General features: G+C 40.0%; 1 protein-coding gene across 2 annotated transcripts in view; it reads right to left on the bottom strand.

Annotated features, from left to right (window-relative positions):
• LOC134212090 (protein dissatisfaction-like) overlaps positions 1-26,740 on the bottom strand; it is an 85,926-nt gene that overhangs the window by 42,851 nt on the left and 16,335 nt on the right. For both annotated transcript variants that reach the window (XM_062689611.1, XM_062689610.1), the window contains exons 2-3: positions 17,275-17,355; positions 9,618-9,779 (exon numbers count right to left, since the gene is read on the bottom strand). In XM_062689611.1, the coding sequence (XP_062545595.1) occupies positions 9,618-9,779; positions 17,275-17,355 (243 nt within the window). The remainder of the gene's footprint in view (positions 1-9,617; positions 9,780-17,274; positions 17,356-26,740) is intronic.

Consider the following 26,740-nt stretch of genomic DNA (forward strand, 5'->3'; position numbering starts at 1 on the left):
CAGTCCCTGAAGAAACCCATAAACCATGCTGTTGGGGACGGAGTGTTTGGGTGGTTCGGACCTCCTTGGAGCAAACTTCACTGGTTATTATGAGGTTTTGGAAGTTGCTATAAGCTATATAATATATTAGAATTTGCATGAATCATCGAACTACACAATACTCACATCGAGTCTAACCTCACTCACAATAGTCCACCCAACAATTGATTACAATGGGTCTGCGACGAAATCTACAATTTCTAATTACATATAATTCTAGTCATAATTCGTAAGTTTTACTCATTTTAGCTGTAGTTTAGATACGCAAGTATGACAATTTGCTAATTTCAGGGTTTAACGTATTTATATAGTAATAATTCCAATGACAATAAGAAGTTATTCAGAGTGACAATAATAATTTCAACGTGATCACTTGCTTCTCTGTATCAAAACAGTTCTACAGCATACATCGTCTACCTACATCTACCGTCAACATTGCTTGTAGGAACGCTCACCGTCCCACAGACCAGCACATCTATCGTTGTAGCTCAGACGGAGAATACTCTGCAGTGGCTCCCAACACATGCTTTTGCAGAAAATAAAATGCTTAAAGGTTTTATAACTTTTATTCTTTTAACCAGGGGAGACACCTATACAGCGCTTGTATTATCTTGAGTTTTTTACAATATTAGTTCATTCCTCTTTTATCGTTCTACTATAACAAAACGAATATAAAAAAAGAAACATAATGAAGTTTGCAATTAAAGTCGGAAACAGCTAACCATCAACGAAAGATAAAACTGTAATCTCGTATTTGAAAGAATATCCAATCGTATCATCATCAGGTCAACAAGAATGCCGGTACTATGTCCGGATTGTACGTACTGCATATCATACTATCATTGCCTGCGGCCTGGACAAGAAGACTGCTGACATTTTGATATTTGATCTTGGTGCGATACCTTCGATGTGTCAATCCTGTCCATCGATGGTGGTATCTTCGACTTCAAGTCAACTGCCGGTGAAACTAATCTTGGCGGGGAGAACTACGATAACTGATTTGTGAATCGCTTAGCCTATGAGAACGAGCGCAATCATAATAAGGGTACGCCCTGTGTCGTTTCTCCAAAGCATATGAATGTGCGAATCATACTCTGTCGTCGTCAAACCAGGCCAGCATTGAAATTGACTCACCGACTTCTATATCCGTCCCTGAGTCAAAGAACTGAACGCCGTTTACTACCAGCGGATCAGCAGTCACATGAGCTTGTCAAAACTGGTTGAGAGTTTGCTTGCAATTGAATGAAATGCCCCTGAACAGTCTCATGTTCGTATGGATAGTATCCATTTCCATTACGCCTGAAAGAAGATTGAACAGTAGACAATCCGGTCGGTAAATCGTTAATCCGTTTGAATGCCTGTAGATGGTCTGCTATGTTCTGTAGATGGACAAACGAAGTTGAGGAAAACACCTAACGAATTTGTATCGGTGCAACGGTTTAATTGAAAACGCGAAACCCTGTCGTCTAGATAGTGGTCTCTCGGTCGTGTATTACTAGTCTACCCAACAGTCCACCCCACAAGGACAGCATCGTACGAGTTTGTGGATGCTCGTACAGGTATTTATCGTTGCAGAGTTTTGTCTGCTGTAGATTCGAGCATCGAAGGCACATCATCATAACATGGTTGCATACTACGCATCAACCAGGGGCCTGTATGTGGCGGGTTTTGCTCTAGATCTTATACCTGATTGGCAAGATTTATTACCTTACATAATAGAGTAAGTCCTAAAATGGAAAAGAATTATCAGTTAACTTAGTAAATGTTAAAATCATATTATAATCCTGAGATCAACACTCTGCTCCAATATGATAAAGTCGCTGACGTTCAAAATAATAAACAAACAAATGCAATGATAGCTATGACGACGGTTAGAAATTAGAACCAATTCAAATTTAAATCAAAGGATTGCTTAGCTTGACTGGGTACCAACTGGGTACCGAAAGTTTAGTACACTGGAACCATAAAATGAGTACTAAATTGTTCGGACCCCAATATCTTGATAATTATATCTATGATCATACTGCCACCGTTGTCTGCCACATCGTCATTCAGGTGCTCTTCGTAGTGCTGCCGCCGCATTTGGATCACCTCACGCTCGTTTGTAAGAAGGTTCCCATTTACGGTCCTTACACGTATCGGGCTATGGCACGTGGCCCTTACGTGAACGGTTTAACGTTTCATAGAACTTTATTGCGTTATTAGCGCGGTACAGTTGCTCTGTCTCTTCATGGTCTCGATCTTCCTGCTGACGCTTTTTTCTCCGAAAAATCGAGTGTTGTCTGTTCCGCGCCCGTTTGCATCGCGCCTCGTTCGTCCTCGTGCGGTGTTGCAGCAATTTCGCTCATGCTGCTTTCTTCTCCTTAACTAACTTCTCTCATTCGCCGTCATATCAGTCGTTTCTCTGATCCGGGGACACCGTTCCTAGTACAATGATTGCGGTGCTTCCAATGCCGAATGGAATATCTCTCCAGCCATCTTCAAGAGACGCTGTGCCTAGATGCTCTTCCGTTGAGAGAGCCACTTCCAGCTGCTGTGTGTAGTCTTGGGATCAGTCTTGTAAAATGTCATCTGTATGTCATTTGACTAATTTGTTCAAAACTTGCTTTAGAACCCAAATTTACCTTATAATTTTAGATGTACTCATAACGCGTGAGAAGTGCTATGTTTTTGTCCAAGGGTATATTGCTCTAGATATAACATATGAGGCTGGAGAGTGAAATTACTCCAAAATGTCACGTGTCATTTGACATAATGTCATTTGAATGACATTTTGCCTCCCACGCCTCAGATTACATATTTACAGCAACGTCTTGTAAGACAAAGTCGTAGGCACATTAAAGCACTATAAGTTCGCCACACTTGATGATTGATAGCAAACTTCTGAAAAAAGTTCTGTGAAAATTATACAAACGAATGCAAATGACATTTTACAACACTGCTTGGGATAGTCTACCGTTTTGTAGTCGCCCAATGTTTAGCCGCGGCGGACAACTCCAACCCGTGTTGTACACCGTCGAGAGTTTTGAGTGCAGACATACTACAACGAGGTAGTGGTCGGATTCAATATTCGCACTGCGGTAAGTGCGTACGTTTGTGATGTCGGAGAAGAATTTACCGTCGATAAGAAATGGTCGGTTTGGTTTTCCGTTTCTTTATTAGGTGATTTCCATGTGGCCTTGTGGATATTCTTGCGGGGGAAGAAAGTGCTTCGGTTTACCATCACGCGTTGGCGCATCTCTCCCAGCGCTATGAAGCTTGTTCCCAGCTCGTTGGTGGTACCACAGCTTTGGTATAAGGTAGCCGCTCGATGCCCGCTTTTCCACACTTTCTGCGTTCATGCTGCGCTACGACATCGAAGCTGCGGGGATGTAATTCATCGTAGATTATCCTGTCGCAACCTGCGTAGACTAGCGACTTCTAATTGTGATCCTCTATTCGTCGTCTAAATGATGAACTTTGTCAAACTTTAAAATCACTCTAATAAAGTCCGAAAAAAAAAATATTCGTCGTCTAGGTCGTTGCCGATTGTATCGAGTCGTATTATCTTCTATGTCGTTCGTAATGGTTGTTTTTAAAGGCAGCTCATTGGCCCTGCGCAAACCTCCTGTCTCGTCGAAGGGCCATCGTGTCAGGTCTGTTTAGCGTCCCACCTAACACCAGGACTTGGGCTTGTGCGCTTTGAGTGGCAGACGGTCGCTTTGGCGGAGCCTACTTGCGGATACATGCATTTTATAGAGGTTTAACAGAGCCCACTGTCAAACCCCACCACATCCTAGGCAGGCTCCACAACTCGCAGATAGCCTGGGGAGGGATCGTCAAGCCCTTGGACATAGTCCCTGCAGCCCACAATTATGTACGATGTTCAACATATAATTAAAACATTACTCCAACAACTGTCACGTAATATATGGATGTTCCAATTCATTAGAACACAAAAAAATAGTTCGGATTTTTTTTTGCTTCGATAGTACGTACACTAAAATAACGCAGTTATGCCTGTACCAACATCAGTCGAACCTTCTCCGTCGTTATTTCTATGGGTTATATACATAAGTCTTAAGAATTCTTTAAAAAAAGGCTCTATTAACGTTCAAAAACTTACATGATTGCATGACGGTCCTCAATTTTGACATTTTCATTTTACACCCTGTATCCTTAGACGTAGTTTACGTCAAAAATTGGCCTTAACGTCCTTTCCAAATGTTGGTCTAGAATTTTCCTAATGCTGAACATGTTTGGGCATTTAGTGAGATTAAGTAATCTTGTACTATGAAAATATGATGAATAATTATGTCCATTAGTGTAGACATTAACGCAATAACAAATTTTCAAAACGACTTATCTACTTTTGTAAACAAAGATTCAAACGTCAATTTGACGATTCTGATAGCACTGCCACGCAAACTAACACCTTTAAAGGTAGCAGAACCCTTTACCTACGGATTGACCATTATATGAATAAAAATTATTTTCACATTACATAATATAAAATTTATTTGTAATTTTTTTCAGATTTTTGCCAATAAAAATGTGTGGATTTTTTATTAGTGTACCTACAGTAATACACGAAAAATACTATTATGGTGAAAAACACACGGAAAATACAATACAATTTTGAGGATACTTCCTTTTTAGTAGCATCTCATAGCCATTCTTGAGTTCAGTGCGAGATTTCTCTTGTTTCGGACAGCAGAACGGTGGCACGATCGGACGAAGACGAAATATTGTGTTCTGCTTTGCGCGGCCGGTAATAAAAATCAGTTCAGTGCGAGATTTCTCTTGTTTCGGATAGCAGAACGATGGCGCGATCGGACGAAATATTGTGTTCTGCTTTGCGCGGCCGGTAATAAAAATCAGTTCAGTGCGAGATTTCTCTTGTTTCGGACAGCAGAACGATGGCGCGATCGGACGAAATATTGTGTTCTGCTTTGCGCGGCCGGTAATAAAAATCAGTTCAGTGCGAGATTTCTCTTGTTTCGGACAGCAGAACGATGGCGCGATCGGACGAAATATTGTGTTCTGCATTGCGCGCCCGGTAGTTAGTTTGTACTACTATTCGCGCCCGATTCATGGCTAGGTAAAATCACTATGTATAAAGAATGGCACGGTCGTATCGCTTATCAGAGTGAATCCAGATCCAACGATGCCTACCAATTAACTGATAATCCTTCCTGTGGTTTTTGTGGAGACGCAGAGGTAAACACGGTCTTCAAATAGCAAAAACCACCTACTAATATTCCTTCCTTCTTCCTAACTGACTACAAGGACGTGGCCGGCGCCGTTATTGATCATTTGAATTTTAGAGTCACTGAAACTTGCACACTGAGAATGCTTGAACAATCCCAGTCAATCATTCAGTTGATTCTTTGTGCAATTTCACTGATTCTGGTCAATCACGGAGTAGCAACCATAGATATGTGTAGTCAGTCAAAGCTAAGCTAAGCTAAGCTAAGTAGCATCTCATCGCCATTATTGTTGATGTTCTAGGTTCGAATTCCATTGCGGTCATACATTTTTTGTAATTGCTTACCGAAAATTTTCGCGAGTGAAACGCAAAAGTGATGAAACGAAAAAAGAAATCCATCAAATAGGCACGATTTTCGCTTATCCTTCTAGGTTCTCTCTAGAGAAAAGAGATGTGAGAGAAAGATTTTTTTTATGTCTTTATTAGCGAGACTTTCAGCCCAATGCTGGCTCGTCTCGAATAGAGAAGAGAGAAAGATGTTTTTCATTGCAAACTAGGAATAAAAATATTCTCCTCCGAACCGAAAATCGCTTGATTTCGTCTCATCGAAACGAAAAGAACGAACCCTGCTGAAGGTGATTACCTTCGTCAATATACGATGAATTAAAAGAATTGACCATTTTTATGCATGATCCAGACTTTCCTGCAGCCCAATTGGTGGCCACAATGATCCGTGTGTGGTTCACAACATCAATTCTACACTCAGAGTCCTGTCGAAATCTAAAAAAACCCGGAGTTCCACGACGAAATTTACGAATTGTTCATTTTTACGGATGTTTCGGATCTTCTAGAAGGACCACCCGTATGCCAAAATGTGTGGGTCACAACATCAATTCCTACCACAATAGATTTTAAAATACGATGAAATTTACCAAAAGACTATTTTTACGGATATTCCGGAATTTCTAGGGGACCACCCGGTGTCCAAAATTGTCCGTGTGGGACACAACATCAATTTCTTACTCAAGGTTCGACAATAAATGATTCTAATAAAAATCCCGCCGCTCTACGGGGCCGTCCATAAACCACGTGGTCATATATGGGGGGAGGGGGGGGGGGGGTTGGAAAATGACCACGGTAAGCCACATGGGGGGAGGGGGTGTTGCTCTCGAACCACGTGGTTTTTTTTACACGAAAAACTTTTGGTGCATAACAATAGCGGTGTAAAAAATACAAATCATTAAAATTTAATGATTTAATCATTAAACGCAAAGCGCATCTTAGGGCCTATGCCCACGTAGCGTCTTTTCAAATCAGCGTTAAAAAGACGCAGGTGTGCATCGAGAAAAACCGGTAACGCAGCGTCGGTCGTAACGCCGATGCATATCTGCGCTATTTGACCATCTTAGCCTTAGATCCCTTTTCCATAAAAAAATAAACGAAAAAACAGGTTGCGATTCAGTCTCAATTTCCACAACAAGAATTTGGAAAGAATTTGAATTTGGAAACTCCGAAAAAAATTCTATGTGAATTCTGTCTGAAAATTCAAAACAGTCCCGTGGGAAATACATACAATTTACGGTGGAAAAAAATGTTCAAATTTTCATATATTTTTTTTACATTCTAATGAAATTTTCTACGACAAGTTCTTTCGAATCCTCACCAGAAATTCTTCTTTATTTCCAAAAAAAGTTTTTCGAACATTTTAAGGAGTGCACTTCAAAATGTTCAGTCTCCAGTGAGCTTTGCGAGCAAAGGCGTAGGGTTGCCAACTCGGAGATGACGAGTTCGATTCTCGTTCCTGTCTAGGATGTGTTCGGGTGGGAAACATTCTCGACATCCTAGGTATAGTGTATCCATCGTACTAGCTACACGCAATCACGCAATCACGCAATGGCTGGCATATAAAAGCTTTCAATTTATAACTAAGGAAATGCTAAAAGAATATACTAAGTTGAAAAGCAGACCAACTTCCAGTTGGAATATGGAGCCATAGAAGAAGAAGAAGACTTCTAAATTTTTCAATAAAAACTCTTCTGAATTACCGAAAGATATTAAACAGCCAATGCCACATGAAACTCTTTGATATTTCCGTTGATTTTTTTGTTTTTGGATTGTTTTTTCAAATTTGGAATTTTGAAATTAAAATTTTTTGGAATACTTTTTTACGCTCTTTGTGGATTCTATCACATTTTTTTTTAATTTTCCAAGTATTTTTTTATTCGAGGCATTATTTAGAATTTCCACGGAAGAGTCTATGGATTATCTTTAAAAAATTATTTGGATTTTCAAAAAATAAATCTTCAGAATTCTCGAGATTCTTGTTTTTTTAATTTGTACATAAATTCTTCCAAAATTTCATCGGGAATTCATTCTTCTTCGGGAAGTCATTTTGATTTCTTTGTAGGTTCAGCTAAACATTGCTTCAAATCTTTACTATGCAAAGATGCACAGGAAATGATTTAGAAATTTTAAGGAATTTTCACATCAGAAAATCTTTAAAATTTTGATTTAATTTTTTAAGGAATTCCTTCAAAAGTACAATTTTTTCGTTAGTTTCACTTGTAAAAACATCGGAATTTCCTCGGGAAATTCATTATTGGTGTTTCAGATGAACTTTTTTCGATTTCATACTGGAAAATCTTAGGAATTTCCATCGGAAATATTTTGGCATATTCCGAATAGTTTATTTTGGAAATTAAAAAAAAACTGCTGAAAATGTCTAAGAATTTCTTTTGGAAAACGAAAAAAAAAATCCATTGGAAATTTAAAAGAATTTCCTTTGAAGATTCATTAAAGTTGCCCAGGATTTTGAAAAAAAAAATCTTTAGAGATTTTGTAAAAAAAGTAAGCTGGATTTTTTTTTTCTAATTTATACTGAAACCTGTTAATACCTGTTTTTATTGGAATGTAAACTAATTTGATGATTCTGAAAGCAAAACTGGAATTTCCACAGGAATGCTACTAAAAAGAAAAAAACAGTAGGGGGTTTTATTTGCATCTCTAAGATTACATATTAACTTTGTGATTCTCTGATAAACTTTTTGTTGTAAGAGTTCAGTTCAGATGCTTCGCTGAGGTTAATATATCTTAAGAATTTCCTTTACCTCCAGAGCTACGGAAGGACCCAAATACTCTTAGGAATCTATTGGGATATTCAGTATGATTTTACGTTAAATTTCCCGTCCGTTCTCGAATACAACCTTCTATTTTGTCTTAATAATTCCTGAAAACCCTCCGCGCGGCTACAAAGCAAGACCATGCTGAGGGTGGCTGGGTTCGATTCCCGGTGCCGGTCTAGGCAATTTTCGGATTGGAAATTGTATCGACTTCCCTGGGCACAAAAAGTATCATCGTGTTAGCCTCATGATATACGAATGCAAAAATGGTAACTTGGTTTAGAAACCTCGCAGTTAATAACTGTGGAAGTGCTTAATGAACACTAAGCTGCGAGGCGGCTCTGTCCCAGTGTGGGGATATAATGCCAATAAGAAGAAGAAGAAGAATTCCTGAAAACTCTTGGCGTCCGATTTCACACCATTCTTCTACCAAGCAATCAACTTTGAACGGCCAAAAGAATAAAACTTTATCTCCCCCGAAAGACATCAACCGTCTTAGAAGCGAAAAAGCGAAAAAGTACAACAAGAGTGAAAATAGCGTTAAAAGGGGATTATTGAACTCAAAATTTTGGTTTGTGGCGAAAGCCTCTTTTCGGGCGTGTTTGTCATTTTTCTATTCCAATGGGTATGGGTGCTGCTGACTATATGTAGGGCAAACGGAAGATGTCTCGCTCCGCCAGTAGCAGCTGCCGTTGGCTTAGTTGCGAATTATGTTCTTTCCCAGCCTGGGGATTCGTTTTGGGTAGCAAGCAGACAAGGACAGAGAACAGAGCAGTGAAACTCCCGATGGAATCGAGGGTGGAAACTGACTACCCAAGCATTTCATTGGAACCGTAGCTCAAAGATCAAAAGCAGTGGTTTTGACTCGCTTCTTGAACGGTGTGTAGAACGCTGCCAAAGAAGTAAGTTAACGCTTCATTTGAGGCTGTTTGTACAAATATTTCAACTGTGCATGTAATCGCCAGAGTGAAAATGAGCTGTGAAATCGCTGAAGGATTTCCCGGCTGAGTGAATGAGGTGTGGAAGTTTCGTCAGCTGTGTTTGCTCGCTGTAATGTGATTTCGTTTGCACATTTCCGCTTCTTTCAAACCACAAGCAGGGATTGATTAGAATTCAAAATCGCGACGGTGTCATAATGAGAGCACATTAACCGTGAACACGCTTTTGGGTGTATTTTGCATACCCGCCTATGGTTAACCTCAAGCGAAAGCTGAATCCAGCTTAATGGGTATGGCTAACTTTATCGGTAGATATTTGTTTCGATCACTTACCGTCTTTGTTCATCGCGGATTGGAAGCACTTTGATAACCGGCAAGCCCGGCACTGATTGCGGTGGGTTTTATCCACGGGGCACCGACCCTTCAGTTCACCGGCCGCCTTACACGTGTAAACTCGATTTCGGTGGATGCTGCGTTTGAAAAATCCAGAGCAGCCTGTTGAGAGAAAAGTGATACAAAGTAAGAAAAAATAACGAAAGAGCATTATTTGAAACTTTCTTATTATTGTTTACTTAATTAATATTCAGAGAAATAGTATAAAATGAGTGCATTATTGTATGTTTTTTTTTTGTTATACACTACCCGCCAAAAGTATAGAAGCGCAAAAAATGAGTATTGAAACACCTGAGCTTTGAATATTGCAACACCCCGAAAAGTTTAGCATCACTCCAGAACTCCCTGATGATGTATCATCGGATCTTTACCATTTTGAATGATGGAACCTTCGACAAAATTGTTCACGACAATGTAGTGATAGCAATGAGGTTATTAAGAAAAAAAATAATAAGAAATTAAAGTTAAACAAAAAAAAAATATTTTAATGTACTGACACAAAAAGTACATACAAGGCACTTTATAAATCTGCGCATATCACAAATTCTTGAACATGCGATGTAACCAAGCTATGAAAGCTCAATGCGTATTACTGATAATTCGCCAAAAAGTAGGCAATAATATTGCACATAATGAACTTGAAGGCATTAATGGTAAAATATGGCAACAGGGTATGAATGGCACGAACGGAGTGTTGACTCATCACTAACGAACCATGTCTCATATTTCCATAAATACGAGTAAAATGGTTCAAACGATTTGAATTGTTGGCAGATGTGTTGAACCACATCCAGCAGCAGGACCATCGACGGGCCAAGGCGGCCCATTCTAGGATCCACAGGAGTGGATCCGAAGGATTTCCCGATGACATTCCGGTGGTGAGTAAGCGGGTGGCACCGCCCTCTGCCAATACCGGAATGACTCATCGGAGGTAGCAGCGAGCATCCGCTTCGATGCCGAGTAGTGGGTGGCACCCTACATGGCTAATCGGAGCGTCGATGAACATCAACAACATTTATGTTGTTGATGCAACGGTTAGTGACTAGGACCGGTCACGACAGACAATAAGTGCATTAGGAAGGAGGACAATTTAGCTCCTTAGGCCAATGGGTGGCCCGGATGATCCGTATTTAGGAAACATCCGAAATTACCATTTCATACATTCATTCATTCCAGTATAAAAGAATAATCGATGCTGCGTGACGCTTCCTCGGTCAGTGGTGTCTACCTATTGGTCCTACGGAAGTTCCGGAACATCCGGAAAAACTGGTCAATTTCAGTAATTCGTCTCAGAAGGCTGCGAATTTGTTTAAACCTTCTGTTATAGCAAGGCCAAAGCATCAATGCAAGCATCGCCAAAACAAGCAATACAGGCATCGCTCATCCATCCCAAGGCCACCCAATGGTCCTCCGGGAATTTCGGAACATCCGTTGAAGTGCTCAATTTTAGTAATTTGTCCCAGAAAATTGAAACTTTTTTCAAAACTGTTCACTCCATCAATGGCAGAGCAAAATCAATGCAAGCCCCACTCATTGACCACTGGTGGTCCTCCGGAAGTCTCGGAACATCCGGTGACTTGATCAAGTTTTGTAATTTATCTCTGAAAGCTATTACTTTTTCTAAACCGTTTATTATAGCAATGTCATGGCAATGGTTGGTTTGATGAGGAGTGCCAGCGAGTGACGGACGAGAAAAATGTTGCTAGGAGTCGAATGCTAGTGGCTCGTACCCGTTCCAACAGAGAGCGGTACAGTGTAGCAAGGGCAGAAGAGAAACGAATCCACCGCAGAAAAAAGGCAACACGAAGAGAGTGCGATAGCTGAAGCGCAGGAGAACATGGATAGACACGATATGCGGAGATTTTACGCAACTGCCAATGGCGCGCGGCATAAGACTGCGCCAGTGCCCGCCATGTGCAATGACCGAGAGGGGAATTTGCTGACAGACAAGACTATGGTGGCAGCCAGGTGGAAGGAGCACTTCGAAGATTTGTTGAACGGTGAAAATTAAGATGTATCCTGCTCCTTAGGATGGACATAGTCGGCGACGATCAAGCCGTGGAACCACCAACGCTGGACGAGGTTAAGAAGGCTCTAAACGAGCTGAAAAACAGCAAAGCTGCTGGGAAGGACGATATCCCGGCGAGCTTCTCAAACACGGAGGATGAAGAACTGCCTGCTGGCTGGTTGGATGGCCTCATATGAGGGCCGATCAACGACGGATCAGATGTTTAGCAGCGTACGATTCAGTGAAAAGAAATGAGATGTGGCAGATAATGTCCGAACATGGTTTTCCGGCGAAACTGATTAAACTGATACGTGCAACGCTGGATGGCTCGAAATCAAGTATTCGGATTGCAGACGAAGTGTCAACCTCGTTTGTGACCTTAGACGGATTGAAGCAGGGTGATGCACTTTCGAATTTATTGTTCAACATTGCACTCGAAGGCGCTATTAGGAGATCTGGCGTGCAGAGGAACGGCACTATCATTACACGGTCGCATATGCTCCTGGGCTTTGCGGACGACATCGACCTTATTGGAATCGATCGCAGAGCAGTAGTGGAGGCTTTTGTCCCACTGAAGAGGGAGACGTCGAGGATAGGCTTAACACATTTGTTTTAGTTAAAACTGCCATGTAACTAAAACGTAACATAAAAGCAACGAGAAATGCTCTTTAAAATTTATAAACAAATTGCATAATAGGCAATTTTGGAATAAAGCAAAGGACTATGTTATTCCGTAATGTATATTTGTTAAATATTTCTTATATACCTAACACACAAAAAAATCATATATTTTGATTATTATTTTTTGAGCATTTTGAGATGCCCACTCATGCAACTCAAGCATATGCACATTACATTGCGGCAATCTGGGCATTATAAGATTTTTTAAATTTTTTATTAACAAAATGCAATCATACAGTATGGCAATATATGTTTTTTATTTCTTACTCCATATTTCAAGCTCTATCTGGAATAAGGGCGAATGTCGCAAGAGAGGATTCTCTTCGTCGACTTCCCCTCTTTTTAATAAAAGTGACAAGCAGTGGATTTCTTTGTGGTTCATCACCTCAGCACGATAGAAAACAATGCGAACTTGCATTCTGAGGTGATAAACTGCAAACAAATCCTCTGCTTGTCACTTTTATTTAAAAGAGGGGAAGTCGTCGAAGAGAATTCTCTCTTGCGACATTCGCCCTTTTACCAGATAGAGCTTGATTTGTAGTATAAAGCATTGTATTTGTTCAGAATTCATCAAGCTTATAAGTGTTTCATAAAATAAGTCGGTAGACTCAATAATTTTATCTCAGTTGTTCAAAATATTGCAAACAATCAAATCGCTTTAACTTAGCATGCGCTCCGTGTTTCTCAGAACCATTCCACTGGTCTTGGTGCGTCTGACGCTTTGCACATCCTACCCAGCGCCGAAAGCTTTTCGGCTGCCCGCATCAATTTAAGGACTTCAGCGTACTTTTCCTTATCAGTTTTCACTAACAAGGCCTCGCCTCTGTCCTTAACTTTTTTTTAGCGGGTCGTGATGCGTTCGTTTTCCGCTTTGCCCTACTGAGGAGTTGAGCTGCCAGGAGTTTTCGGTCCGTTGTACCGATGGCACCGGCAGGCTGGTAGCCTCTTGCGGCCCGGCGATTTTCGGTTTCTGGTTGATGCCTTTTGCCTTTTTAGGGCCGAGAAATCGTCTTCTTGAGTCGACGCTCTTGACTGATGCCTTTTGCCTTTTCGGGGCCGAAAAATCGTCTTCTCGAGTCGACGCCCTTCGGGCTCCTCTGCACCCCGATCTGCACCCTCCAGACGACGTTTGGCCTTCATGGTCGCACCTCGTTTGGCTTTGCTCTGAGCGCCTTCGCCGGATTGCTGCCTGAGCCATTTCGGATTAGGCGTAGTCTTTCCTTCATTGGCCGGCAAGGCCTCTTGCGTCATGGTCGCTCCACCAAGGAAGGAGAAGGCATCGGTTTAGACACCTTTTCGGCTTTCTCTCTTCCCACCACCCGCCTGATAAACGCATCCTGTTCTTGTCTTGCGACTCAAATAGCCTGACAGAGCATCCGAAGGTTCTGTTTCAGTTCCTTACTGATGTTCTGCCTTGCACTCGCGAACTCGATATCATCGAGTTGCTCGGCGATCACCTGGATCCCAGGTAGTGGCCCGCCGAGCGTACTGATATGGCTAAACCCTATCACTGCTGGAGAGACTCTGGTGCTACTAGTTGCAGCCTCCACCACTTCGCCTCCCTGCGAGGAGACCTCGCCAATCCCCCCTTGGCAAAGGGGTTTATCACATTCATGCCTAACGCATCATCAAAAGATTTATTATTTGATTAACTCATTTTAATTGACCCCCCATGTGGCTGCCGTCGAATCCTACTGGATTAGTAGGAGTAGGATTGCACAGCGTGCTACAAGGCCCCCACGGTTTAGGGGACGGAAGACAACCTAGCCGAGTCAGTGTCATCCGGCTCTACTAAGAGAGTAGAATGTCAGACTGCTAGCCCTCGCTTTCACAATGTTACGATATACAAGAAAAGGTCCGTTAACACGCGGCCAGAATGCCATATTCAGAATCTCGCTCGGATCATTGATCCTGATGTACCAATTTGTACTATTTGGGCTCCTGTACGCTTTGAGCGGCACACGGTCGCTTTGATAGGGCCTGCATGCGGACACATGCAGCTTTTTGTAGAGGTTCAACAGAGCCCGCTGCCAAGCCCCACCACGTCCTAGGCAGGCCATCTAACTCGCAGAAGCCGTGGGGAGGGGTCGTTAAGTCCTTGGACATAGTCCCTGCTGACCCGGCAGTAACCTATGTGGAATATGTGTGCTGCTAGGGTTTAGTGCAATATTGAATAACAGGCACGAAGTTCCATTGCCTTGTCGTAGTCCCCGGTGGGATTCGAACGAACTGGAGTGTTTGCCTGAAATATTCACTCAGTTTTGCACACCATCCGTCGTTTCTTTTATCAGTATTTATTCAATTTGTAAGCTTTCCAGGAAAGCTATTCTCGACCATGATCTTCCATAGCTTTTCGCGGTCTTTATTATCGTCTGCTACCTTGACATTTAAAAAAGAGATAGTGTGTTGAAATTTGGTATTCACGATATTTTTGAAGAATTGGTTGTACAGTAAAGATCTGGTCCGTTGTCAAACGGCTGTCAACGAAGCCGGCTTGATAACTTTCCATGAAATCATTCACTCCTCCAGAATCTGTCTGCACTCTTCGTCGATCCCATCGTTTTCCCACATATCCGACGTTGCTTTCCGCTGCATCGTTAATCAGTGTTGTCCTACATTCTGTGCAAAAATTCTGCTATTTGATTTTACTCCAAACGATGTTATAATCTTAACTGAGTAAGTGCAACTAATAGAAGGATATTTGAATTCTCTAAATGTCATGTCACACTGTCAAAAAAAAAATGCACGGCAGAGTCACAGGAGCGCACGCGCTAGAAATACACTCCAGTGGCTCTGGCGTGCATTTTTTGACAGTTTGACATGACATGACGTTTAGAAAATTCAAATATCTGTAACTGCCGGTTGTTCAGCGGAGAGCCTTAATGAAACTCCCTGACTAGAGGTGTATCAAGGTCGGCATTGCCTGAAGGGATATTTCGAGACACAAGGAATGACCGCACTGAAGTACAGGAAAACGCATTCATGATATCGCTTGCTTCATTTATTCGGACTTTTGCGACACTCTTCCACACTGTCCCACTTTCTTATTCTACGCTAACCTGAGTTCCACGGTATTCGTTTCTTTGTCGCCAGTCAGCGGCTCTTCATGCAACGGAATCGGATTTTGGCTCGTATCTATGGAACTGCCGTTCCCGACTTGACACTTCTATCCCGTCAGTTAGCGTCCTCCACGCTACGACTTGTGATGGGATGCAATGGCGTCCTCTGCAGACTCATACGCCATCCAGGAGCCTTTCCGAGTATGTTGACGGACTCGGCCGTCGGCCTGTATCTCCGGAACTGTCCTCCAGGGAAAGGGGGGGGGTCACAAGCTTGGTTTTGTACTCCCGAACGGCGGCGCACTCTACAGTCCCGGACTTCACTCGATCGCTTGGTAGGTATCATAGACGATCCTCTACCTTTCGTTATCACCGTGTTACTCCTCCTTTTACTTTTCTTCTTCCATCTCCCCACCTGCCAAGCGTAGATCATCATGGCGTATTCCTTGCCATCCTGTTACTACCAATATGGAGTCCGTAGCAAACTGTGGTGGTAGGATTTTAAAACCTGTAAGGTAGCGTTGGTTGCGTACTACACAGTGGGTGGACAAAATATCGTTGGTCGGCCGGTGAGAGCTGAACTTTCCAATAGTCGGTCTGAACTCCTCCTCCCAGTCAAGTTAAGCGTTTCCATCTGCTGTGATAATTTTGGCGTCGTGGCTTGGGCAGCTGTCGTACTCATGTTTAAGCTGCGCGTAGAATGCATTCTTATCATTACCAGGCCTGGTAAGCCCGTGATTATACTGAAGTTGAAGAACCGGCCTTTGATATTCAACCTGCACATTCTTTCATTGATCGGCCACCATTCGATTACGCGTCTCTGTATATTTAGTCTGTACTCCAAAAGGATGCGTAAATCATACACATGATGTCTAAAGACCTATATGGACACAATGCGTTGCTATTGGTTTTGTACCGAGCGTAGTAGACGTGGTAGACCTATAGGTCTGAACTCCATAATGATTTGGAGAACCTAGCACATCTGCAGAGATGTTGAACGCATAACGTTTCCCATAATCTGGGAAATAATGTTGAGGACATTTTCGTGAAAACAAAACACAAATATAAAATCGATTTTGCGGAATATTATTGTGTCAACTGTCAACATTTCCACCGGCCATTGTTGATATGGCCGATCATCATTCTGAGCTCAGTTTCAGAAAATTTATGAGTTGGCAATTATTTTGTATATATTAACATGTCAATTCAATACCAAATTGTTGAAACGATTTAGGGACACAGCAGGTATTTCCGTCCATCATCGTAGGGGCTAAAACCAACGAAAGCAACGTACATTTGCTAGAACTCCACTATAGCAGATCGTTTCTCCTGAGCCTACGATTTGGTACGTATGAGTTTTACAAAAAAACGTCTCTTTTATTGGTTTTCGAGACTATGACGAACAGACGAAAATACCTGCCGTGTCCCTATCTGCTTTTGTAAACAAAGATTCAAACGTCGATTTGTCGAAACGGAGAGCGAATCGAGCTGAAGACTTCGGTTACCTGTTGATGGTGTTAGTTTGCGTGGGAGTGCTCTCAGATTCGTCGAATCGACGTTTGAATCTTTGTTTACAAAAGCAGATAAGTTGTTTTAAAAATTTGGTATTGAATTTGGCTGAGAAATGTCTGAGATATTTCTAAGTCAAATCCGGGTCAATATGACACCGAACACCGGTAGCGTGATTTTTTTTAAGAGTCCTTTAGGAACCTCCTACAAAGTAGACCACCGTTTTTGAAGTATGTCGAATTCTAATAGCCTACCAGGAATACCTGTCAGCTATCTACCCTGAAACTCATAATACTAAGCAGAAAGTAAGAAATAGTTGTAAAATTTGAAAATTAGTTACCGTCACAACTGTAGATGCCATAGTGTTTTCCTGAGCTACGATCACCGCATACTTTGCATGGAATGTCGAGTAATCTGTCACCTCAATAATGGAGATAAGAGAAAAAGAAAACAGGTTATGATTTGTCTGTTGGATGAATAAATCAGAGAGAGAAAAAAAAATGCTGCTCAAAAACCATTGTTTTAGGTTATTTACGGCCTAATCTCTGCTAATTTCGTTTCTAAACCCTCGCCGCTGGCTATTTTCGTTTCCTTTTTGCCAAGCGGAAAATAAAATTAAACAAAAATAAAGCACTTACCCTTACGAACCGACAACCCCTTTCAATTAAAAATGTACACATCCTGCGTAACAGTGAACAATTTTTCCAACACTTGAGAATCGGCCTATTGAGTGGGTGAGAGTCAGAAAGCATTATTGACTACTCGACACTACTGTCAGGCTGGATGTTATCCCCTTTTCTCCTTAGGCGCTTTTGTTGATGAATTTCGTCAATGTAATCCTCCGTCGTGAATTTTCACGTGCTCTAGATTTTCCCTCATTATTTATGCTGAGACAGTATCGCATACTGTGCATCAACGAAAAGGTTCCCATGTTGAAAAATGGTTTGGCATGCGGTGCGTGAAGAAGTGTGGTGCAGAAAGTGTTAAAGCGAAAAAGTGAGAAAAGGGATTGTTGATCTTTTTGTGCACTGCTGATTTTTAGTATTGCCGGGCCTTGTGAGGAGTTCGATTCCGGACTTGCCCCCTTTTTTGCATTGTGACCCACCAAATCGAATGTTTCCTAAAATTTAATTATAAACGCCAAAATTGTTCTGAGAAAAAAAAAAAGATTCTCCGTTAATTTTTATCATTACTGGCGGAGTTAAGCGTCTTCAAAATCGTATTTAAAAAAAATGTTTCTAGAAATTTGATTAACTCTGGAGAAACTTCCGAGACACTGAAGACGACATTACTGTTGAAGTCGAAATACGTATCTGTCAAGGTACAATCAAGTGGTGGAATTAAATGGGATGGTACAAACTCGTCTTATGACAAGTGAAGACATTCCACTAAAAAGCATACAATAATTTTCTTATCAAAAATCTTGTTTTCCGTTGCTTTAATCCATTTTGTGTTTGTCCGCTTTTCACGACATAAAATCAAATTTAGAAAGTTGAAAAAATAAATTGCAACTCCGAAAATAAATTGGAAGATTCCTTTGAAAATTCCTCGAAAATTGAAAGAAGGAATTATAAGAAAATTTCGAAAGTCATCCGGAAATTTCTTTACGAGTTCTTTTTAGGAATTTCTTTAGAAATTCTTGAAGAAAATCCTTAGGAAGTTCCTTCAGGAATACCTACGAAAATTGTTTTAGGAATACCTTCAGAAATTCCTTTAGGAGAAATCCTTCTGAAGTTTCTTCAGGATTGCCTTTGAAAATTTCTTCAGATCTCCAACATTTTTTTCGAAAATTCTCATAGAGATTCATTTTGAAATTCCTTTGGAATATACTTTAAGCATTCTTTCGGGAATCTCTTAGAAAATCCTTTGGAAATTCACTTGGGAATTCCTTCGAGAATCCTTAAGAAATTCCTTATAAAATTCCTTCAGAAAATTCGTTTGAAACTCCTGCTTATTAAGGGTTTCCTATTCCGTTCATCAAATAATTTTCTGAAAGAATTCTTCCCTGGCCATTCGGGAAGTGTTACGAAAGAATCACTGGAGGAATATTCAAATGAACTACGGGGGAATTTTATAAATTATTCCTGGAGGAGTTCCATAAAGAATTTGTGTGAGATTTTCTGGAGAAATTTTGGAAGAAATTCTTGCAGGTATTTCCAAATGTACTAGAGGTAGAATTTCCGAATGAATTCTTGAAGGAATTTCCGAAGAACAACCTGAATAGATTCTCGAAGATATTTTCTTAAGTAATTTCTTAAGGATTTTATTAAAGAACTGATAAAGGAATCCAAGAAAGAATTTCCAATGGTTATTTTCCTAAATTGGTTGTGTTCTTAAAATTGGTTTCTATTCTCATAGATTCCCATACATTCAGAAGTTGGAAAGCTGCAGAAAGATTCCGCTTCTGTAAACCGACTTGATGATTCTAGTCTCGCCAGCATATCGGCTTATACTTGAGTGTCTGTAATTTCTACGCAAACATAATTATTACAGAACACTCTAGAATTGCTTGAACTTCCGCTTGGAATACGGATGGCCAACTTCGATATGCCTATCGATATGTCTATCCCAGGGCCAGTAACTCCTGCTCCCACTTTGTTGTTCAGAACCGTCATTATAAAACGTAATTGATCCAGAGCAAAATTTCGGTCCACCATTTAACCATGTATTGCGCCCAGGATCAATTCTCGCTTAACTTTTCAAAAGGACCTAAGTAACATTTTTTTCATGAATTAATTTGAATACTGCAATCAATAGCTTTCATGTTGTTCTGTTGATTGCGCTATTCAAATTAATTCATGAAAAAAATGTTACTTAGGTCCTTTTGAAAAGTTAAGCGAGAATTACTCGATTGAAATTGTACTTTTTCTCCATCTAGTCTTCATTGTTTAGTACCACGGAGTTCATACTGAAGTTTTTTAGAATGCTAAGATGACCCTTTAGGTCACCTCCTAAGAGGTTTTCGGATCTTCTGATCCTCAAAGCACTCTTTTCAGCCTCTAATTGTAAAATTTGATACAGAGGAAGCATGATCAGTAAAGCATTTAGTGCACTGGATGATGTTCTGCTCATTGCACCTGTAATTGAGATGGTCGATTATCGTTGAAGTTTTTCGAGCTTCATCTGAGCACTTTTCTCTTTCCTCTTTGGCCACCAGACCAACGAACCATAGGTAATTCTTGATTTTACAATAGCTGAATATGTCCAATGGATCATTTTCGGCTTAAGCCCCCATTGCCTACTAAAAGTTCGTTTACTAATTCATAGAGCATTTGTCGCTTCATTAATATAGCGTGTTCTAAATGATTGTTCCAGTTGAGTTTGCTATCAAGAACTACGCCAAGATATTTGACTTATTTGAAAGTTCCAAACTTGTAGCTTTCAATATCATATTGTTTAGTGAGAAGTTCCTCCTACGCGTAAAAGGCGCAATATAGTGATTTTGGAAGGCTTTACACTCAATCCTTCTCTATCGCACCTCGTGAAGACATAGTTTAAAGCAGTTTGAATTATGTTGGCGATAATGTCATTGTACTATTATGACAATATCGTCAGCGATACCAATTACTTCGAAGCCCTGGGCTATCAGGTATATGATAAGATCATCTACTAATTAAGACCACAGTAAAGGTGATAACGCCCCTGCGTGTGGGCACCCTTGGATTGTTCTAACACTAATGTGAGAGTTGCCGAGGTTAGCTGTTATTTCTCTTTTGGTTAACATTTCCTTAATCCATGTACGTTGTTAATATGTACGGTGACTCACAAATATGGTTTGACGAAAATGATTTCCGTAGGATTTCTTGGAAGAAGTTTGTAAGAAATTTCCGGAAAAATTGACAAAGGTCTTTCCTGAGAATTTTCTAAAGGAATCCTCGGACGAATGTGAAAAGAACTCTTGGCGTAATTTTCCAATTTATATCTGAAATTAACCTCTGGAGGAGTTCTCAAAAGAATTCCAGAACATATCCCGAAAAAATCCCTCAATCAATTTTCGAAACGATTCCTAAAGAAATTATCAAAGAATTTTCTAATGAAATTTTGGAAGGATTTCTTCTAAATAAATTTTTCGAAAGTATTCCTAAAACAATTTCAACAATTCATGAAGGAATATCCGAAGGGTATTTCCGTAGAAATTTGTAATGGAATTTCAAAGGAATTCCTAAAAATGTTTCCAGATGTCTAAAAGAATTTATAAGGAAATTCCTAAAAGAACTCGTAAAGGGATCAACAAAGATTTGAATTTTCAAAGGAATCGCTTGAGAAATTTCTAAAAAAAATTCTGGATTTATCTTGGGTTTGACTGTGAAATTGAAATTGTCTATTATCACATAGGAATTGAATCCAAAAGATTCCAAAAGAGAAGTGACCTTTTCAATTACAGACGACAAAATGCAATAAAGCCTTTGATATATTTGAAACTGTCTAACATTTAGTTCTTACTACTGACTCTAAATTATATATGAACCAATTACGCAAAAAAATGGTGCCCACCATTACCAGAACTCTGGCGCCGCCAGTGTACCTCAATTTATGTTTTGTCTAGGTTGCTGATGTACTACCAAACTAATGTAGTACCTTTGATTCTTGTGACACTTATGAAAGGTCGTAGAGTTTAATAGCACACAGTGTGTTTTATGTGTTTTTTTATTTATTGTTTATTTTCTTGTGCCATATAAAGGGTTCAAATAGATAGGGGAGAACAGTACGAAACGCACCTTCGGGGCAAAATTACATAATTCCTAAAATCACTCATAGTGTTTTGTAGGATTTCTCAACAAATTTTACCATAACAATTCAATATTATTCGTAGGAGGATTCCTTGGTCTAGTAGGCTATCAATTCGCCTTATAAGCGGATGGTCATGGGTTCGATTCACACAACCCCCCTCCCCTTCCCCAAACAACAATAGCTAGATTCTGTGTGGATTATGTGGAATAAAGAAACGACACAGTCGATCTCACAGTAGCGGTTAATACACAGAGTGCCAACATAATAAATAAACGGAATAAAAATAAATCAATATTAGTTATTAATTATTGAGCTGCAATGAAAATATCATACGAAGGGATTTCACTTAAATTTGACTTTCCGATAAGCTTTTCGTTCAATCCGATAAACAAACAACCATGCATTCACCATTATTTCTCATGGATTGTAGAAACACCACCATTCTGGAATTGTGCCCCAGGCCCAAAACCTTGTTATTTTGAATATGTGATCATTGAGAAATGTAGCAAGTTTTGTGAATCATGAATCTCCACGGTATTCTTGTTTGCAGAGAGTTGGCCTACACTCTGTGCAAAAAAATGTGCTCTTTGATTTAACTCCATCTACACGATTTTATTATCTTGACTAAGTAAATGCAACTAATAGAGGGATATTTGATTTTTTTTAATGCACCGAGTGTAGGATAACACTGCTTGTTTATATTAGTGAACATTTTTGTAAATGCTTAAGGGGTGCATATTGGACTGTTCTTCCCTATTCTCCCCTCACTCCAAATAAATCGCATGCTAACGCACCTGATTGAACGGTTTTTTTTTGTAATCATAAAGTGTTGGGAAAAACTCAAAACTCAAATCAATCATGAATTGTAGTAAGCACCCAACTCAGCACCTAAGAACTCATGGCTGAGTTGAATCATCTATTTAAATCATCTTAAGGAACGTACACACGGTCAAGCAGTTTGACCAACATTGACTCCACCTCTCGTTTATTCCAACATCCATCAAGTTTTTCCAACAGCGGCACGAACAATCAATTTATTCGACCAACAATATCACACACGAACGACCGAAGTGCCAACTTGAGCACCAACCATCAAAAAATATATGGGGGTTTGTGCAACTTCAATTCAAATGCTCAAACATGTTCGGCGAACCTTGACTCCACCCCCGACAACTCAAACCAAAATCAAAACGTTTTAATTTTTTCCAACCGAGCTGCCAACTGTCAAATGGTTGTTCGAACAACTTCACACACGTTCCAACAAAGCAGCAACCGAAGCGTTTTCTTGGGGGTGGAGTCAATGTTCGTCAAACTGCTTGACTGGTGTGTACGTTGCATTAGATTTTCTTTTGCTTCTCCTTCGTATAGAACAATTCAAGACAAAATTTTCAAAACGACTTATCTGCTTTTGTAAACAAAGATTCAAACGACGATTTGACGCATCTGATAGCTCTCCCACGCAAACCAACACCATCAACATGTAGCGGAATCCTTCACCTACCTATTGATGGTGTTGGTTTGCGTGGGAGAGCTATCAGATTCGTCAAATCGTCGTTTGAATCTTTGTTTACAAAAGCAGATAAGTCGTTTTGAAAATTTTGTCTTGAATTGAAACTCTTGCCTGTGTAAACAATAAATTGCTGCCAAATTGATTTTCAACGCTTTCGGGAACGATATGATTGTTTGGTGAATGAGTGCAACAATGTGATTTAACATGAAAAACTCAGGCGTGATGCATTCCTACAAATTCGCAAACGAGTTTGCTCACGTGGGAGGGCTCGGTGATTGAGATTTGTGAATGATTTTACCAACTTTATCAGAATAAACGATACGGTTTTGAAATTTTGTGTTTCTCCGAACATTCACACTGTTTGAATAAAAAAGAAAGAAATGTAAAAAAAGTTCTTTTTCCTCGAAATAACTTTTTATCAGAAATTATGAATTTCTTTCCCTGTAATATACAAACACATTTATAAAATTTTTGAACACAAATTTCTCATTTCAATTTTAGATAAAATTAAAATATGTTGGCTTATACACAGTACAGTTCCCGCTTCGTTTATAGCTATGAAGGTTATTTGACTCACATGCACACGTGGTCATGTGCAATATCTGTTCAGGAATAGACACTGCATCCAATCTGTTTATCGATTTATCGAGCTCATGTACAGATGTAGAAGGCTTACAGTATAGTGCCTGCAAGGACATCATCACACATAAGAGCGTCGTGTCGATGGTACACCGATTGTGCATAGTGAATCGATACATAAACTCATCCTCCCCATCATAACTATCGTTGTGGCCCACCCCACAGCAAAAAGCCGAATTTGTCCATTCAATGATTTTAGATCGTGACTTCGCTTCTCTGTCGTCCTGCTTGTGTAAATATAGAAAATAGCCGTATCAATACCATGGCTGGGATACACAGAGGGATGTTGCTTGTGCTCCGACATCGACACACGTTTCATTCTCGTTGTTGCGTCGGTATGACGCTTAACGAACTGAGTTGTACGTTGAAAAGTTTTAAAATCAACAAAAATTAATCAAAATTTTTATTTATCTTCTGCTTTCGGTACACCACTCGAATCGTTTTAAAATGGCTTTCTTGTGTTTATTTTGCATACAGAAAGCATATTGTGCCACACATTCAGACCAGTTTCCAGGCACGCGCAAAACCAACAATCCATGAAATAAAAAAGGGGTGAAGGGTGGAATTATAAGGACGTTGGAAAACATGGCCCCCTCTCTGGGACACCGAGCCTAAAAGTGAACTTGTGCAACCGCTTTGAAGTGTTAAAATTTTTCCAATCAAAACACGGTAGAACGGGTTGACGCGTGAATCAGATTTCCATTTCAACACTGCTAGGACAGGGTAAAAATAACAGGCTCAAGTGTTTATTCTTTAAAAATCGGCTTTAGGTGGATTAGAAGCATTTCGCACTTCACCGCGGAAGGAAACTTCATTGTTATGTCAACGAGGGTAAGGATTACCATTTCGTGAGATTTTCCGACATCATTTACAGCTGAAAAAGTAATGAAATCTAGGCTGTTGAAGTTGTCTCATTGTCATGAGCACATATTTTAGCTTTCTGCCACTTTTATACCTATTAGCATAGACCCTTCATATCCCACTATTTTTTTACACACTCAATCATCTTCTGCCTTATTTCTTCTTTGTTGGCATTACATCCCTCACTCGTGGCAACAGGGATGGCCAGACCTCCGACCAGACTCGACTACTTTTTATACGGATGGTTCAAGAATGAACAATCGAGTTGGAGCAGGTGTAACTGGCCCAGGAATGCTCCTCAATATGCTTACGCAGAAACTACAGACATTCAAATATATGCATAATGTCTGACAGTCAAGCAGCTTTCAATGCTCTGAATTCTGCAACATGCACATCTAAAACTGTTTGAGGGGGTGTTCAGTCACTCCAAAAATTGTCTTGTCATAATAGAGTCAATCTACATTGGGCTCCTGGTCATTGAGGAATTGATGGAAATGAAAGAGCCGACAAATTGGCAAGACTCGGATCATCCCAGGATTTTGTAGGACTAGAACCTTTTTTGCTACATCCGCTTCTTCTCCTAGAACAGAGTTGTAGGCTTATTGGGAAACTTTGAAGGTTGTAACCAATTGGAGTAGCAGTTGAAGCGATTTATCACTCTGAACATTTCAGTGACTCGCAAAATCAAAAATATTTCTAAAAAAAAGATCTTTACATATACACAAGTATTATAACAAGCTGTCCTAGCAATTATTACTTGAAGCTGATTCGAAAACTTCAAGATGACGCTTGTCGCATTTGTGACATGCAAAAAGCATTTTTCCGCACGGCTATTAGGCGAAGGCCCGAGATATTGTTCACTTTTAATAAATAGCATAACCTGATATTCAGCGATGTATCAGTGCAACATATTGAAAAAAAGAATCTTCTAACCTCAATATATCTAATCTTTGGAACATGGCCAAGCAAATCCGGAATCCCGGTAACCAGGTAATCCGAATCGGTTCTATCTGACATGGTTTGGATAGAAGACAAATTTTTCAATCCATACCCGAGGAGGAGCGACGACCTCGATAACAGAAATTGGTATGAACTAGCCTTGCATAAGAGGTAAAATACCAAAAATTAATATGCAAAATACTTTGGGCATAACATCCTTAGATTTTTCAATACCAAACGAATAATGATTTGTGATGCGTTTGGTATTGTAATAACAGAGTATGTCTGAAATATTGCGCATATTAATTTTTGGTTTTATTTTTTGATATTTTTCCTCTTGGTATCTGTAACATAATTAGGTATTGTTGAGTTTGTCTCTCCTGCTCGGGTATAGCAACCGAGAATTTCAAGAACGTGGGTACCCGGGTACCTTTGTCGGTACGTTACGGTGTAAAAAAATCAGTATTCCCTCCCCAAGCCTCCCCCCTCTTACTGGACTTTCATTCTGGTATCATCGAAACCTAAGCTTTTGTTTGATGTCACTGAGTTTTTGTTTCGAGCGTCGCTTAGAACTCTAAATTTCTTCTACTTGAAATGGAAAACCCCAGATTAATCCACCTAGCGGTGATGATGCCTTTTTCGCTCTTCATAAAATATCACGAAAAGTTAGAAAGGTCAAAACAGCAATTAATGGGGATAGATGCTATTAATTTCATCATATTTGTTTTCAGGTATTTATTTCATCAACTAAAATTGAAGTTATTTTTAATAAACCGTTTCGATTGTGGAAGAACTCAAATTTGGCGTTCACAAAGTATCACATCACATTGAAGTCGTGTGAAGTCGGGGAATTTTCACCCAAAAGATTGATCGTTTGAATCCATTACGAAGAAAACTCCACCTAATTCCCATAGCTGTCATTCTAACTCCAACTGGATTTAATGTATAGCACAAGGGTTAGACTTCTACCATTTTAAATATGGACGGCATCAGATTACACTTTTAGGACTATCAAAATAACACATTTGCGACTACTGTGACATGATAATATCAGCTTCATCCAAGAAAAGGTAGCGTGGATACCAACACGAGACAAAATGATAAGCTTGTTCATTCTCATCGCTCT

Source organism: Armigeres subalbatus, chromosome 2, assembly GCF_024139115.2.
Source record: "Armigeres subalbatus isolate Guangzhou_Male chromosome 2, GZ_Asu_2, whole genome shotgun sequence".
Lineage (NCBI taxonomy): Eukaryota > Metazoa > Arthropoda > Insecta > Diptera > Culicidae > Armigeres > Armigeres subalbatus.